At 57.5% G+C, this 15,338-nt stretch overlaps 1 protein-coding gene across 1 annotated transcript in view; it reads left to right on the forward strand.

Moving 5' to 3' along the window:
* Window positions 1-15,338, forward strand: part of CDH4 (cadherin 4) — a 471,142-nt gene that overhangs the window by 450,344 nt on the left and 5,460 nt on the right. Inside the window, exons 9-14 of the mRNA XM_036901831.2 lie at window positions 1,657-1,842; window positions 9,261-9,514; window positions 10,139-10,281; window positions 13,262-13,495; window positions 14,394-14,627; window positions 14,968-15,107. Coding sequence (XP_036757726.1) covers window positions 1,657-1,842; window positions 9,261-9,514; window positions 10,139-10,281; window positions 13,262-13,495; window positions 14,394-14,627; window positions 14,968-15,107 — 1,191 coding nt within the window. The remainder of the gene's footprint in view (window positions 1-1,656; window positions 1,843-9,260; window positions 9,515-10,138; window positions 10,282-13,261; window positions 13,496-14,393; window positions 14,628-14,967; window positions 15,108-15,338) is intronic.

Raw genomic sequence — 15,338 nt, forward strand, 5'->3', positions numbered from 1 at the left:
AGGTCCCTGCAGACTGGACCGGGCAGTGCCCATGAGCTGGAGTCCATGCTGGTTGCAGAGTGGGAAGAATGCCAGGTGGTGGCTGCCAACTCAGAGCCACAAGAGCGCTTGGACACAGAGGATGAGCGGCTGGCTGCCCAACACACTCTGCCAGGCACCCTGGGTCTTTGAGGCTCACTCAGGATGGTGAGCTGGGTCTGGGATGGGCAGGGGCCCAGGGCCGTGCCTCGAGCAAACGGAAGCCTTCCTGTTGGCATGCACTGACGTGCCTGTTCTAGGGGGGAAAAGGGTGTATTTGGGTGCGGCCCCCATGTGGGCATGAAGTAGGGCTGTCATCTCAGCTGTAACCACGAGGCACTGTGCCACGGCAGGTATCTGGGACTTGAGCGCTGCTTCTGACTGAAATCAGACGGATGCAAGGAGACGCAGGAGTGGGTGGGCTGCAGCCACACCCGCCTCTGGATTCCTTCCTGCCCCACCCGTGAGCCCCCCTACAGTGCCTGGGCCTGGGGGTCACCCTTCTTGGAGAGCCCAGGCCCGGCACAGCACCAGCATGGGCCTGACCCTTAGGACTGACACTCCAGGCCTCCCTTGGAGGCCCAGAGTCTCTTAAGCAATCTTGCTTTGGTTTCTTCCTCTGTAAAATGGGGTGAAGAACAGAGTCATCCTGAGAACTGGGGAAATACAGCCCAGGTAGCCCTTGGCACAGCGCTGGCACATACAGACACTTGGCGATCGCCGCTGGGACCACACTGCTGTGAATCCAACCAGAAATCCCTGGACATTTGTCCAAACTTTTTGTCTCTGGGTTTTGTGGCTCAAAAGCATACTCCACAGTGACAGGAATGGCCATGCAACTTGCAAAGTCGAATGTGGGCCTCTTGTTCACAAATGACTATGAACTTCAAGACAGGAACAGCGAGCATTAAACCAAGCCCAGGGCCCTGCTGAGCCACGCCACACCTACACGGGCCACGGGCCCTGGAAACCAGCCCCGAGCTGTGGTTCTCACCTGGCAGCAGGTGCTCGGGTGTCCACCACCACCCTGACACCAACAGCCGTGCACACATGCATGTACAGCATGCATGCACATGCGCACACAGTGTCTGTCCCTGCACATAACCAACACTGCCACGTAAACCAGACTTACCATTGAGTGGCTTGCAGCCCTCATTCTGTGACAGGAACGAAGGGTTGAGGCACCATGTTTGGTTATCCTCAGCTCATGACCTCGAGCCTCAAGCCTGTGGCAGGGACTGGCAGGATGGCAGGCACCCAGAAGCGATTCTGCAGGCAGCTCCCTGCTCTGCCCCTGCACTCCTGCCCACCCCAACCCTACAGCCACATCCTTACAGTCTCCCGTGTGCCCAGCCCCTGGCATGGGTCTTCTGTTGCCTTGAAAGGTTTGAAGGGAATTTCGGAGAGAGGCCTGGCATGCAAGGTGTGGCTGGGGGGGACATGTGCAGATATGAGCCTCGGGCTTCCTCTCGGGGTGCTTCCTTGCCACTCGACATGTGGGTGCACCCACCCGCGGGAATCACCACGTCCAGGAGCAGCTGGAGGCAGAGGCGCCTCTGGAGCTTGGCGGAGAATCTCTTCCGCCCTCTCCGGGCTTCCCCACGGGTCTGTAACATCCTCTTTTCTTACGTTTTGCAGTATGCAGGGGAAGTCCCCGAAAACCAGGTGGAGGTGGTGGTTGCAAACCTCACCGTGATGGACCGAGATCAGCCCCATTCACCAAACTGGAATGCGTTTTACCGCATCATCAGCGGGGATCCCTCGGGGCATTTCAGCATCCGCACTGACCCTGTCACCAATGAGGGCATGGTCACCGTGGTGAAGGTGGGTGCACTCCTGACCTCCTGCCAGGCATCCCAAGTTCTACCCCCACTACATACACTGGGACACACTTAACAGAAATGACACCTGGGTTAGGTGTGTACCCTAACATCCAGGGCAAAGGACTGTACCCAACCTGCTAGTAGAGGCAGCCTTCATAGGGACCTGGTCCCATGACCTCCCAGGGCTTGGCAGGCCTGGGCCACCACCCCCCAAAAAAAGATTACAGTCCCAACCCCTCCCTGAAGGTCACTTTTCCCCTATTAACAGGTAAATGCCGTTAAGAGATTTTTCTAATGCTAAACCATCCTTGCATTCCTGAGATTAAACCCAGCTTAGTTGTGAAGTATTTTTTTGAATCATTGCAGGACTTGTTTTGTTGCTAGTATCTGGAGGCTTTTCATGTGTTTTTCTGAGCAGTTTAAACCTACACTTTCCCTTTCCCATGCTTTCTTTATCTAGGACTTGTGTCAAGATAATAGACTAATGTCACGAAATGCGCTGGGGATGGGAAGAGTTTCACGTGAAGGGGCAGCAGGAGGGAACTGGGGGGGTTTCTACATCTTGATCTCGGTGGGTGGGTATATGACTCTACGCACTTGTCACAATTCACAAGTGAATCCTACTGTATGTAAATTTAAGAATAAGTGTCGATGCTCTCCGAGCTGACAGCAAGCACAGCTGTGCCGTCCCAGAGCCAAGGGCCACGTGTCCTGGACAGAATTCAGCAGCTGGCACCACACTTCACCTGTTTTTCTTTCATTTTTGTTTGTATTCCATACGGTGCTTTTCTCTATATTTCAATTTAAACTGTTTAAATGTTTCAACCTAGAAAGTATGTTCAAACTGGTTTTACATTCCTTGGTAGAGAGACCACCGTTTCAGACATCCTCCTCCAGGAGACGGCTGGGAAGTGGTGGGGGGCCTGGGAGGTAGAGGGGCAGGTAGGGGACCCAGCAGCCCAGCCTGCGGGGGGTGTCTGGTGCCTGGAGGGCATACGTTCTTGGATTCCCTGCTGGCCCTTTGCTCACTTACCCTTGGCATGGGCCAGTCACTCTCTCTGTGCCTGTTCTTCATACATAAAATAAGCCTAACTGGGGAACATACATGCAGGGTTACTGCTAACATCAGAATAGATCCTGGATATAAGACTTGGTATGTCGCCTGGCATGTAACAGGGACTCAGCCAATAGTCAGACTGAGCACCTGACATCCTGATCACCACAGTCACCCTCATCATGGACTGCTCTTCTCGCCGGCTCATTCCCCAGGGCATGAGGAAGGTCACTTCAATTCCACAGTGTCCCCGAGTCCTTAGAAGCATCAGGTGCCAGGCCGCATGCATACACCGCAGACCCAACCCCAGCCCTGGCCCAGCCCTGCAGGAAAGCCTGTCTGCAGAGGGCGTGTGGAGCAGGGATTTCAAGGTGTCCTCCTGGCAGGTCCGCGCCAGAGGCCGCACACGGGGAGTGCCTTTCCTTCCCTGAAACAGCACAACTTCCGTGTCTAGACCAGGCCCCCCGTGGTGGGGACCCCTGGAGAGGACCGCCTCTGCGCCTCATCCCGCCGCTGTGCACGCATTCAGGGCTGGTGCGAGGTGGGGCGGGGGGCCTCCAGGGCTCTTCAGGACATGTGCGCCGGGTGGGAATCCCTTGGTGGCCCCGGCCCCTTCTTCCCTGCAGCCCCGCAGTTCAAGTAATGGCTCCCAGGGCAAGGTCGTGAATGGCAGCTCTTCCCTCTGAGGCTCCTGTCCCACGGGCGCAGGGATGCACCCTGGGGCCCTCCAGCCCTGCCCCACCCCGTGCCTCAGGGTGCAGAGCCAGACCTTGGAGCAAAGGGTCGTCACCACATCTGGAGGCCACAGCCGGGCCACGACCGTGAACATATCCAGCCATCGTGATTGAAATTGTTGGAGCAGATTACCTATTGATTTCTCCATTACAAATATGTCTTATCTTACCCTCCTTTGGACTTCAGTGGTCATAATAGTCTTTCTGGAAGGCATCCTCCTCAGACTGTGACACAGTTTTTAATGCATGACATGCACCATTATTCCATGTCCACCAGGGGCTCCAGCCAGTAAATGTGGGAAGGATGGCTTCCTCGGGTGGTTTGTTCCCAGACAAAGCCACTGTGATCCCATGAATCCATAGAAGCACAGTAGCCCCCCAGCCCCGCCACCTCTCCGAGGGCCTCAGGGAGGGGCTGGAGGTATTGGCCCTGCTGGGCTTGGGGGCACCCGGACCCAGTGTGGGTGTGGTGCATGCTGTGTGCTCAGAGGCACCCAACATCCGGGGTGGAGGAGCCGAGCCTGTGCCTGGGGAAAGTTCTCCGTTTCCGGCCTGAGGTCCCAGGCAGGGTCTTCAGCCGAGGTGCCAGGTTGTCCTGTACTGACTACTTTGTCAGACTGGCCACCATGGCCACCAGCCAGGCCATGGAGGGTCCTGCTGACGTGACAGCAGTGTGTGCAGCACCCACCTGAGCAGTGGTGGTAGACGAGGGGAATGGCGGGCTGTCCCCACATCCCCCTGACACCAGGCTAAGCACCAGGCCCCGTGCTGGGCACTGAGGAGGCGAAAATACAGCGTGCAGCCCCCACCCCAGGGGCCGGCAGTGGCAGAGGAGACATCAGCTGTGACAAGGTGCACATGGAGGGATGTGGCATCTCACTGGGGGCTCCAGGGGGCCTGCAGGGACCACCCCTTTCTCAGTGGACTAGGAGACCATGCCTGGAGACATGGATGACCTCCTCACAGTCACCCAGGACAGTGGGGGAACAATGGGGAAGATAATGTGGCATCAGCCCAGAACCCCGATCTCCGCCACTGCCCCCAGCCCCTGTAGGGCAGGCATCCGGCTTTCATGAACCACCTCCCACTGGCTCCGGTGCCCACCTGGCACTACCGCTCACTCAGTTTTATGTTCCTCCTTGTACGTGACACCTTCTCGAGTAGCAGTAACTGAGGAGTCGTGGGTCTGATGCGCCAGGTGTGCGGGCAGCTGCAGGAGCCCACACACAGGTCTGGGCTCCGATGAAGTCAGCTGTGGAGGAGGCCGGGTCAGGGCGCTGGCGGGCTCTGCAGGTGGGCCCGGCAACCCTGGTTTCACGGCGGAAACGGGCAGCACAGGCAGATAAGATCCTCTCCAAGCAGAAGTGGCGCACTATTTATCACGAAAATCTCCAAGCGTGCCTGGGAGAAAGAGAGGCAGCCACGGCCTCACCTGCCGCTTAAATGTCACAGTGATTAGCATGTTGCCATGTTGCATCGTCTGTATTTTTTGCTGAAATATGTTTTAACTCTTAGACCTCATGATTTCCATCCCTGAGTGTGTCCACATAAATCACCCTCAGAAATACATTTTGCTTACACAGCCACATACTGTTACCACACCTGACGAAACCAACCAGCCCTGTTTCCTGCACAGCCTCCGGTACAAGGCTACATTTGATTTCCCTTAATCTTTCTAAAATTCTTTGCAGCAGGTTTTCAAATCTGGATCTGAACAGGGTTGCCACATTGCATTTGGTTGTAACGTCTCTTGCATCTCCCACAATCTAGGACGTTCCACCCGCCTCTGACCTGCCCTGGACACAGGGTCAGTTGGGCTTGGAGCCCCGAGTGCTGCATCTGTCTAGTCGCTGCCTCAGTGGGTCTGTTCCTCGCTCTCTGAGTTTCCTGTAACCTGGGATGTAGACCCGAAGGGGAGCTGGGGGGAGCCTCGGGGCTGAGTCACATCAGGAAGGCCCCGGTGCCTGGCTGTCCCGCTCACGTCATGGAAGCCTGACCAGTGGGCTCGGGTGGCGACAGCCTGTGCCCCTGCGACCAGCAAGCAGCCTGCGGTGTGGTGCTCCGCCCCCGCAGATCACATGTCCCCGCCAACCTCGGTCTGCCGGTCTTGTCATCTGTGGATGGTCAATTTCTCCTTCAGGGACAGAAAACGGTGCTTTTAAAATGCTCTCGTTCCCTGGCTGGCAGGCTTCTGTACAGAAGCGCTTTCTTCCGTCAGCAAGGGTCCTGCGATTACGCTGAAATGCTGGTCTAGAGGATCCGGACAGCAGCCCCCAAAGAGACCCCCATCCTGGCCTCTGGAACGCATGAACACAACGCAGAAAGGCCTCGGCAGACGTGATGGGGCCGAGGACCTCGACCGTGGGTGGTGCCGTCGGGCCTGAGTGGAATACAGGGCCCCGGGGGAAGGCAGGAGGCCAGAGGCCGAGGAGCCAGCAGGATGAAGCCGAGGCCGGGGAGAGGCTGCTTGCCGCTCCGGAAGACGGGGAGGGGCCGAGCACCGCGCCCCCAGGAGCTGGGGAAGGCCAGGAGACCGGCTCGGGGCCTTGGGGGCACAAGCCCACCCATGCCCTGACCTTGGCCCAGCGACACTGATTTTGGACTCTGGCCTCTGGAGCTGTGACCTAACAAGTTGGCTTTGTTTTAAGCCCCTAAATAGGAGCACAAAGCTAATACAGAGTCCCACAGGGAGCGTGAGATGGCAGCTTCGTTCTCTGCCTTTAACCACCCATCCTCGGAGCAGAGCTGGTGCGCGGGCAGCTGCCAGTGGCCGTTGTCTCTGTGTCCCGTGGCTGCTGTAAGGAACCGCGTCAGGAGGGCAGGCTCAACACAGAACGTTGATTCCCTCACACTTGTGGACGTCAGAAGTCCAAAATGAGCTTCCCTGAGCCCGAGTCAGGTGTCAGCAAGGCTGCACCCCCTCCGGAGGCTCTCCGGGACACCCCAGCTTGTTTTTCCCACTTAGAGATTTGCACTCCAAGGCCTGTGGCGCTTTGCTCCACCTTCAGACCCAGAGCCATCTTCACCTCAGTCCCCACATGCCATCTGCTGCATCAGATGTCCCTCTAGCTCCCTGTTCTAAAGACCCTTGAGGTTGCATTTAGGGCCCACCTAGATAATCCAGGGCCATCCCCATCTCAGGATCCTTAACACCAAGTCTGCAAAGTCCCTTCTGCCATGGAAGGTGACATATTCACAGGTTCCAGAGACAGGACCTGCGTATCTTTGGGGGCCATTAACCAGCCAACTAGGGTGACAAATGAGAGTGTGTATGTGTGTGCATGTGCGTGTGTGTGTTCACGTTCTCATTACTACGAAGAATGTGTGGATTCTCCCACGTGCAGTGTGCTTTGGCCAGCTGCAGTCGTTGCTGGTCTTGACCCCTGGCTAGCGGAGACCTCTTACGGCTGGTCCCCGGTCCTTCCACCACAGCCCGGCTGTGCCTGGCGCTTCCTGGCACTGTGGCCCAGCCAGACACCCAGGGCTCACCTTGTCGATCCCCTGCCTCGCCGGGACCAGCCCTTCCTCTAGGGAGTGGTATTTAAGAACCAACATCAGGACAAAAGGGGTGCTCATCGCTGCCAACTGCCAGTGCTTTCATGGGGCAGAGGAGGTTGCCACATTTCAAAGCACATGCTCGTACTGACTATCTCCATGTAATTCACTGAGTCAAACGGTCATTTTATTCAAGTTTAACAGCGGAAGTTTTTACTTGACTTCATTGATTTGATTCTTATATCTTCTCGTTCACTGGAAATCTTGGTTCCTAACAATACTATTATAATTGCTTATTTACTTTATCCTACAATATACATAAAAAGCTTAAAAAATAACTAATCCAAAATCACTGCCAACAAGAAGATCAATGAGTTTACGATTTCTTCACAATGATGGTTGTCCTTAGAACAAATCCCATTAAGGGCTACCATCTAAATACTGTCCTGGTTGCCCGAAACCAGTTTTCTTGGGAGTTATGCTACCAGATATATACTTAGTTTCTTTTAATTCAGTTTGTTTGCAATTTTTAGAGATCGCTTTATCTATATAATTTTATTTGTAATGCCTAAACTGTGAGAATGTAAGGTATTGCATGGCTCCAAAATCAGAGCTATATCCCTCCACCCCACACCTCCTCTCTGCTTATGGGTGACCATTTTTCAAGTTTTTTGGTTTATCCTTGGAGAGTTCCTTTCTGCAAATAGGAGCAAATCCATACCCAGATTCAGATTCCCGCCCCCTTCACACAAAAGGCAGCATAAGTGGTGTCCTGCTCTCCCTGGTGCCCTCCCTCCAGGCAGAGCTCAGTCCTTCTTACAGTTGCAAAGAGCTCTGCCGGGTCGAGGCGGCACACGCACAGGCCAGTGCTGGGGACGCCCAGGGTGGTCTCCAGTTCACATCCTCTACCAGTGAGAGCAGTTCTGCCATAAATAATCTTGTGCTTATGTGACTGGCATGTGTCTAAGGAGAATGTTTTAAATGCGATTGCAGTGTGTTGTGTTTCTTCCTGTGACTGTGACAAGCTTTGCCACTGAAAATTGACAAGTCTCAGGGCCCCAGGTGCTTCTGTGCAACATCCCTTCCTCCCTCCCCAAAATGCAAGGAATACCCCTATAGACTGGCAATACCCCATAGACCTAGAACTGTAGACTATGGGACCATTTTAGTATTTGGAATCTGTATACTTTAGTATATTAAACTTGAAATATCCCGGAACCCCCAAAAGGGTATAACCGGAAATAATGTTAATTCAAGGCCCATGCTCAAGGGTGAAGGGACTCCGAGAGACCTGATGTGTGAGTGTCCTGTGTGACCACAAACTGGATGGGTCAAAACAACACAAGTATATTCTCTCATGGTTTCTGGAGGCCTGCGGCCCAAACAAGGGGTCAGCAGGGCGGCGCTCCCCTCGGGGGCTCTGGGGAGGGGCCGCCCTGCCTCTCCTAGATTCCGGTGGCAGCCAGCAGTCTTTGGTGTCCCTTGGCTCGGGCTGCATGCTTGTCCCTGCCTGTCTTCCCGTGGCCTTCCCCCCTGTCTCAGCTGTCCCTCTCTGCACTCTCATGAGGGCACCTGTCCTTGGATCTGGGGTCAGCCCTCAATCCAGGATGACTCAGGTAAAGGACCACCTTCATCTCGAGACGTTTAGCTTAATTGCATCTGCAAAGACCCCATTTTCAGATAAGGTCCCACTCACAGGTTCCCGGTGGAACATCTTTGGGGGCCCCCCTCCTACCCACTGCGAGGCACCTGGACAAACAGTGGGGGCCTTGACATTGCCTGACTGGAGGGCGCAGGCCGGGGCACAGCTTTCCCAGCACCTGATGAGAGCTGGAGCTGTGGGCGGGGGGCACCTGGCAGGAGCTGCAGCCCCCAAGGAGCCCAGATGCCTGCACGCCATGGGGTGGGGGACAGGAGGGCAGGGTGTGGGGTGCTTCACCCCAAGCCCTTGTTCCTCCCATTGGCCAAGGCTGGGGGGAAGCCAGAGAAGGGAGCCCGGGGGACACCTGAGCAGAGCAGGAAGAGCAGGAACAGACCGGGTGGCGGGGCAGACAGACGGGCCCCCGGGCACCACCCTCCGTGCCACCTCCATGGACGCTGGTGCCAGCTGAGCCCCACGGGCCTCTCTCATTCCAGGCGGTCGACTATGAGCTGAACAGAGCATTCATGCTGACTGTGATGGTGTCCAACCAGGCGCCCCTGGCCAGTGGGATCCAGATGTCCTTCCAGTCCACAGCAGGGGTGACCATCTCAGTCGTGGACGTCAACGAGGCCCCCTACTTCCCCTCCAACCGCAAGCTGATCCGCCTAGAGGAAGGCGTGCCCACCGGCACCATGCTGACCACATTTTCAGCAGTGGACCCTGACCGGTTCATGCAGCAGGCCGTGAGGTGGGTCCCCAGAGCAGGGCCTCCCTCCCAACCTCAGGCCCTCAGAAAGGAACCCCCACCCTCAGGCTCTCCATTTCCATACAGAAGATCCCAATATGCCCAGTGAAACCTGCAATGCAGAAAGTCCCTGGTGGGTATTTAGGGACACCCCAGAGGCATGGTGTCTCCCCAGGCAGAGAGTGACAGGGTCCCCAGTCAGGGGACAGCCGGGCTCACCGACCCTTCCTGCTACAGGCCACGGTGCGATGCCACAAGTGCTCAACAAGCTGTGAGCACTGTCAGGGTCTCCACAGGAGGAGGCAAGGCCCTTGACCCCAGCAGCACCCAGGGGCAGGTGGGCCCTGCCGCCGGCTTTGCGCTCACCAGCTGAGTGACTGCCAAGATCACTGTCCCTGTCTGTAAAACGGACAGTGAGGGTCTGTCCCCTGGACCCCTTGTGAGGGTCGGTAGCCTCTCCACCTCTGAGCCGCTGTGGTCAGAGGACGCTGTGCAGGCCGCAGGGAAGGCTCCGGTGAGCACAGCTTCCAGGCTGAGCCCTGGAAGTGCGGGCAGGAGGCCGGGAGGCCGGGCCCTGGGCTCCTTCTCTGCGTCCCTGGCTCACCTTCCCCTCCTCTCCCTGTGCAGATACTCAAAGCTGTCGGACCCAGCGAACTGGCTGCACATTAACGCCACCAATGGTCAGATCACCACGGCCGCCGTCCTCGACCGCGAGTCCCTCTACATCAAAAACAATGTCTATGAGGCCACCTTTCTGGCGGCAGACAATGGTGCGCCTCGCTCCGGGCAGTGGGGGAGGCTGTGGGGTGCTCAGCCGTGCTGCGGTCTCCGTGGCAGGGAGACCGAGGGGTCCTGCCCGGCACCCAGAGGGGCTGGAGGAGGGAAGGGTGGTGGCGTCAGGGTGCCAGGTGCCCTGGGCAGGGCCATGAGCTGGGCCCTCGGCGGCAGCATCCCCGTCCCTACATTCATTCAAAGTATCGGTCACCGTGCCTGACCACCGGCTCACACATCTGCCGGACACTCTCCCACACGCTCACTGACTCGGTCGCTGCCCTCCTGCCAGGGACAGCAGCAGGCGGCCGAGGCTTGTGCAGCCCTGCTTAACTTCAGGACCTCAGCAGCCTCTTGGATTCCTGTCCCGTCACCTTGAGGTTTCTGAACCACACCTGTTTTTAGCTGAGCAGCCCTGCAGAGGGCCCCATCGTGCCAACAACAGGGTGGGGGGCCCGCACCACCACTCAGCCAGCCCCTGGGATGGCGCCCCCCAAAGCTCTGACCACGCATGGCTCAGATCCCTGTGGCCCTCAGAGGAGGGCCACAGGTCCCCAGGAGGGGCCCCAGAGGCAGGGCGGGCACCCATGAGAGAAGCCACAAGTTTGGGGTGCAGAGCTGAGGGTGGGCTGGGCGGGTGGCTGGAGGAAGGTTCAGGAGCGCTGGGCCTTCTGAGGGACGTGGCCTGTGTCTGCAGGAGGTGGTCCTGGAACTCATGCTGGAGGCCACCCCTCCCTGGAGCTCCAGGGTCTCCAGGAGCAGCACAGCCCACAGTCCTCAGGGCACCCGGCCCCCTGTGCAAAGCAGTGATAAGAGTGGCAAGAGTGAAGGTTCTGGAACCAGAGATCAGCCCAGCACTTCCACTTAGTGATGGGAAGAGACTTGACCTCTCGGTGCCTCAGTTTCTCCCTCCACTCGGGTCTGCCAGAGTTCAGTGCGTTAGTTTCACCTAAGCACTGTGGTGGGCCTGGCCCAAGTGAGCACCATTATTGCTGCTATTCTTACTCATTGAGCTCCTGCCATGCGCCAGGCATCCCCCATCAGTGAACACAACAGCAAATCCCCCACGCACGGCTGACATTCCAGAGGCCAGTGTGTGAGCTAGAACAACGTATGGCTGCATAATAATTATAGTAATTTCAACAACATTGAGGTTTCTTTTTTCCCAAATAAATGAAGACTTGAAGCAGGCGGCCCTGAATCTTTAGGTCTGAGAAGCTAGGCTTACTCTGGCCACTCCAGCGTCCTTGGTGAGCTGCAGCATGGTCCAGAATGACCGCTGCTGCTCCAGCCATCACAACCACATTCTGGCAAATAAAGGAGTGTGGAAGGCAAGGCCCACCCTGCCCATCTAAGGACTTCCGCCTCCAGCTCATGAAAGCCAGAACTCACTCATGAAGCCACAAATCACTGAGAGGGATGCTGAGAAATACAGTCTTCTCATTGGGCAGTGGCGATCCCAGATAAAACCTGGGACTCCCGTTCTTTAATTAAGGGAGAAAGGGAAATGGATATTGAGGGACAACCCGGTAGTCTCTGCCCCAGGAGACAGATGAGAAACGAATCAACAGATGATTCTGGGGAATGAGAGGCACTGGAGAAAACAAAATAGCACGGGAGTTGCCGGCAGGGCTCCTGGCTGTGAGCTGGAAGGAACAAACCAGGGAACGGAGGCACAGGAGGCGGAGTCCCAGGGTTAGGAAAGAGCATGTGCAAAGGCCCTGAGGCAGGCCTGTGCCTGGTGGGTTCCAGGAGCAGCGGTGCAGCTAAAGCTTCAGGAGCAAGAGTAGCCACTGCACGGAGGCTTGTTCCGCAGCAGGTGAAGCCGGGGCCTGGGGACCAGCCTGCTGGCCTCCCACATTCCTCCGGAAAGGCCCGGGGAAGCTTCTGTGCTGGACATGCCCTTCTTCTCCAGCAGCTCAAGCACTGAGATTTGATTAGAAGGTGGTCAGAGCGCTGGAGCAGTGGCACAGCCGGGGAAGACAGCCCAGACAGGGGGCGAGCCCTCCCAGCCACCAGGGTCCACATCCCTGCTTCTCCAGACGGTGCTGTGCCATCATCTACTTACCAAAGGCAGGCGCCGAGCTGCAGCACCTTGACTGGGCTGTGATGCATCTTCTGGAAGATTAAAGAGACATGCTGTGGGGCGTCCTTTACCTGCTCTGCCTGCTTCAGCCAGACACGAGGCTGTTGATGCTGCCCCCGCCAAGCCTGGCATGCAAATGAGTCCCAGAACCACCTAGTGTCTCTCTCTGGCCGACCGGCACATGTCTGCCTGCACTGTCAGCTTGGGCTGAAGCAGGGACGGGGTGCAGTGGGGGCTCGGGGGGGGGGCGGCCCCTGAGGAGCTCTGGGGCTCAGCAGTGCACCTGTCCCCACAGTGACACTAGCAGAAGCAGAGCCTGCCGCCGAGCTGGCTTGCTGGGGCAGGGAGGCCCTCGATCCAAACGCACCTCGGAGCCACCCTGTCTTCCCCACAGACAGTCCCAAAAGCTGCCATGTCTGTCTTGACTGAAAGCAGCCTACCACAGGGCCTGGGTGGGGCCAGGAAACGCGGAGGGCAGGGGAGGCTTTGCCCCAAGGTGCTGAGGGACGATGTGAGAAGCAGGTGCCAGCCCCATGGGCCCAGCAGCCTCTAAGCCCCTCCCCAGGGTCCCAGGCGGGTATGGGGCCCTGAGTGTGGCTCTGAGCTTCACGGGCACCATCTCCTGCCACTGTGCATCAGCAAGCTCTGTGTGAGTGCCGTGTGCGTGTGTGTGCACAGCTGGGCCCAGGTGCGGCCGCCCATCCGTGCAGCTGTGTGCTCTGGTGGGGTCTCTGGAAGTCGTGTGCCGCTGACTGACTGCGTGTGTCGGACAGCAGAGCATCAGCAGGTTCAGGGCTGTGGGGCTGAGGGCTGCTGCCACGCACCATGTCATGTGCCTGGGCCATGGAGTGTCAGGAGTGACCCCGTGTGGGCACCCTGTGTCTGCCCCACAGGGATGCCCCCGGCCAGTGGCACCGGGACCCTCCAGATCTATCTCATCGACATCAATGACAACACCCCGGAGCTGCTGCCCAAGGAGGCGCAGGCCTGTGAGAAGCCCAGCCTGAACGCCATCAACATCACAGCAGCCGACGCCGACGTGGACCCCAATGTCGGCCCCTACGTTTTCGAGCTGCCGCTGCTCCCAGCCACCGTGCGGAAGAACTGGACCATCACACGCTTAAACGGTGAGACCACTTCAGGCACGAGCCTGGTGGAGGCACAGCCCCTGAGGGAACCAGGCCGAGTCTGGGGTGCAGCCCCCCCTGGGGCCCCGCTGCCCTGGAAGAGTGAGCGGTGGAGAGGACAGCCAGGCCCAAGGGGCCCGTGCTGCCCGCTCCCCCTGGATGCCCTCTGGGGCCAGGACCCCGGCTGTGCTCCGGTGCCCAGCCTCAGCCAGTCCATCCCCGAGGAGGCCACCAACACAGTCCCAATCTCTCGCCATCAACACGCACAGCCAAAAACATCCCTACAGCTGAACTGTGCCCACAACTCCTTCCTGGCCCATTACTGGCCAATGGGCCCCTGGACGTGTACTTCCTGGGAACTGAATTCCTACCTTCCCAGACGCTGACTTGTGTCAAGGGCACTGGGATCTGAAGGTTCACTAGCAGACACTCCTAGAAAGGCCGTGCCAAGTCCAGTTTCAGCAGAATCACAGGCACCTGTCCCCCGAGCCTGCACCCACACTCAACATTACTGTATTAAAAAGCCTTTTTCCAATTTTTTAGCCAAAACCATTGCTCCCATCTCCTCACTACCAGTGGCCTTTTGTCCTATTTCACTGGCCATGTCTGTGTCTCCTGTGAATCACCCTTACCTATTTTTCTTTGAGAAGGTTTTTTTCTAATTGATTTGGTAAAACTCTTTATATACTGAGGATGCCATTTCTTCATCCTACATGTTGCAATTGTTCTTTTCTTGAATTACCAGCGTCTTCTGACTTTACGGATGATGTAGTGTGTGTGTGTTAACCAAACGGGAATCTTAGGTTCTCATTTCATCAGTCTCTGCCTTTGGGGGTCCTGCCTGGGAGGGAGGGCCAGCCGTTCACTGAACGGGGCCTGTTCTCCTGCTTTGTGCCAGGGGACCATGCACAGCTCAGCTTGCGCATCCTGTACCTGGAAGCCGGGGTGTACGATGTCCCCATCATCGTCACAGACTCTGGGAACCCCCCTCTGTCCAACACGTCCATCATCAAAGTCAAGGTGTGCCCGTGCGACGAGAATGGTGACTGCACCACCATCGGGGCGGTGGCAGCGGCTGGCCTGGGCACCAGTGCCATCGTGGCCATCCTCATCTGCATAATCATCCTGCTCAGTGAGTATGGCCGAGGGCCCAGGGCCGGCGAGAGCGCTGCCTCCCAGATGGCGGGGAGGTGAGCCCAGGTCTGCTCCACAGCCTGTGTCCCCAGGCCTCACCCTCTAGAACCTTTCAGAAACCCGACTGCACTGGTCCGTTCGGTACAGACATGGGCCCCCGGCACGTACATACATGCACTTGTGCACTCACGAGCTATCCATGTGCAGAGGTGTACGTTCCCACACACAGACGTGCACATGTGCATATACATGCATGGATGCACATGTACACGTGCTCACACGGCACACACAGGTGCGTGCATGCACACACCTGCTCACGGCCCCGCCTGCCCCCGCAGCCATGGTCCTGCTGTTCGTCATGTGGATGAAGCGGCGGGAGAAAGAACGCCACACCAAGCAGCTGCTCATTGACCCCGAGGATGACGTCCGCGACAACATCCTCAAGTACGACGAGGAAGGGGGCGGCGAGGAGGACCAGGTGAGACGGCAGCTGCCTCTGGGCCCTGCGGGCTCCCCCAGCTGTGGCTCCTGAGGGCCCTGCTGCCAGGAAGCCGCTTTGTCCTTTGTCATATCGTGAAGGCCAGACCTGGGGAATGGGAACACTGGCTGGCATTTGCATTTCCAGCTGGACCCAAGTGAACTGTCCACATCCTTGGCTGTGTCCCCCTCTCCCTGCTTCCTCCCCTCAGCCAGAGACCCGGGCCCAGTG

This window comes from Manis pentadactyla, chromosome 5, assembly GCF_030020395.1.
Source record: "Manis pentadactyla isolate mManPen7 chromosome 5, mManPen7.hap1, whole genome shotgun sequence".
Taxonomy (NCBI): Eukaryota; Metazoa; Chordata; class Mammalia; order Pholidota; family Manidae; genus Manis; species Manis pentadactyla.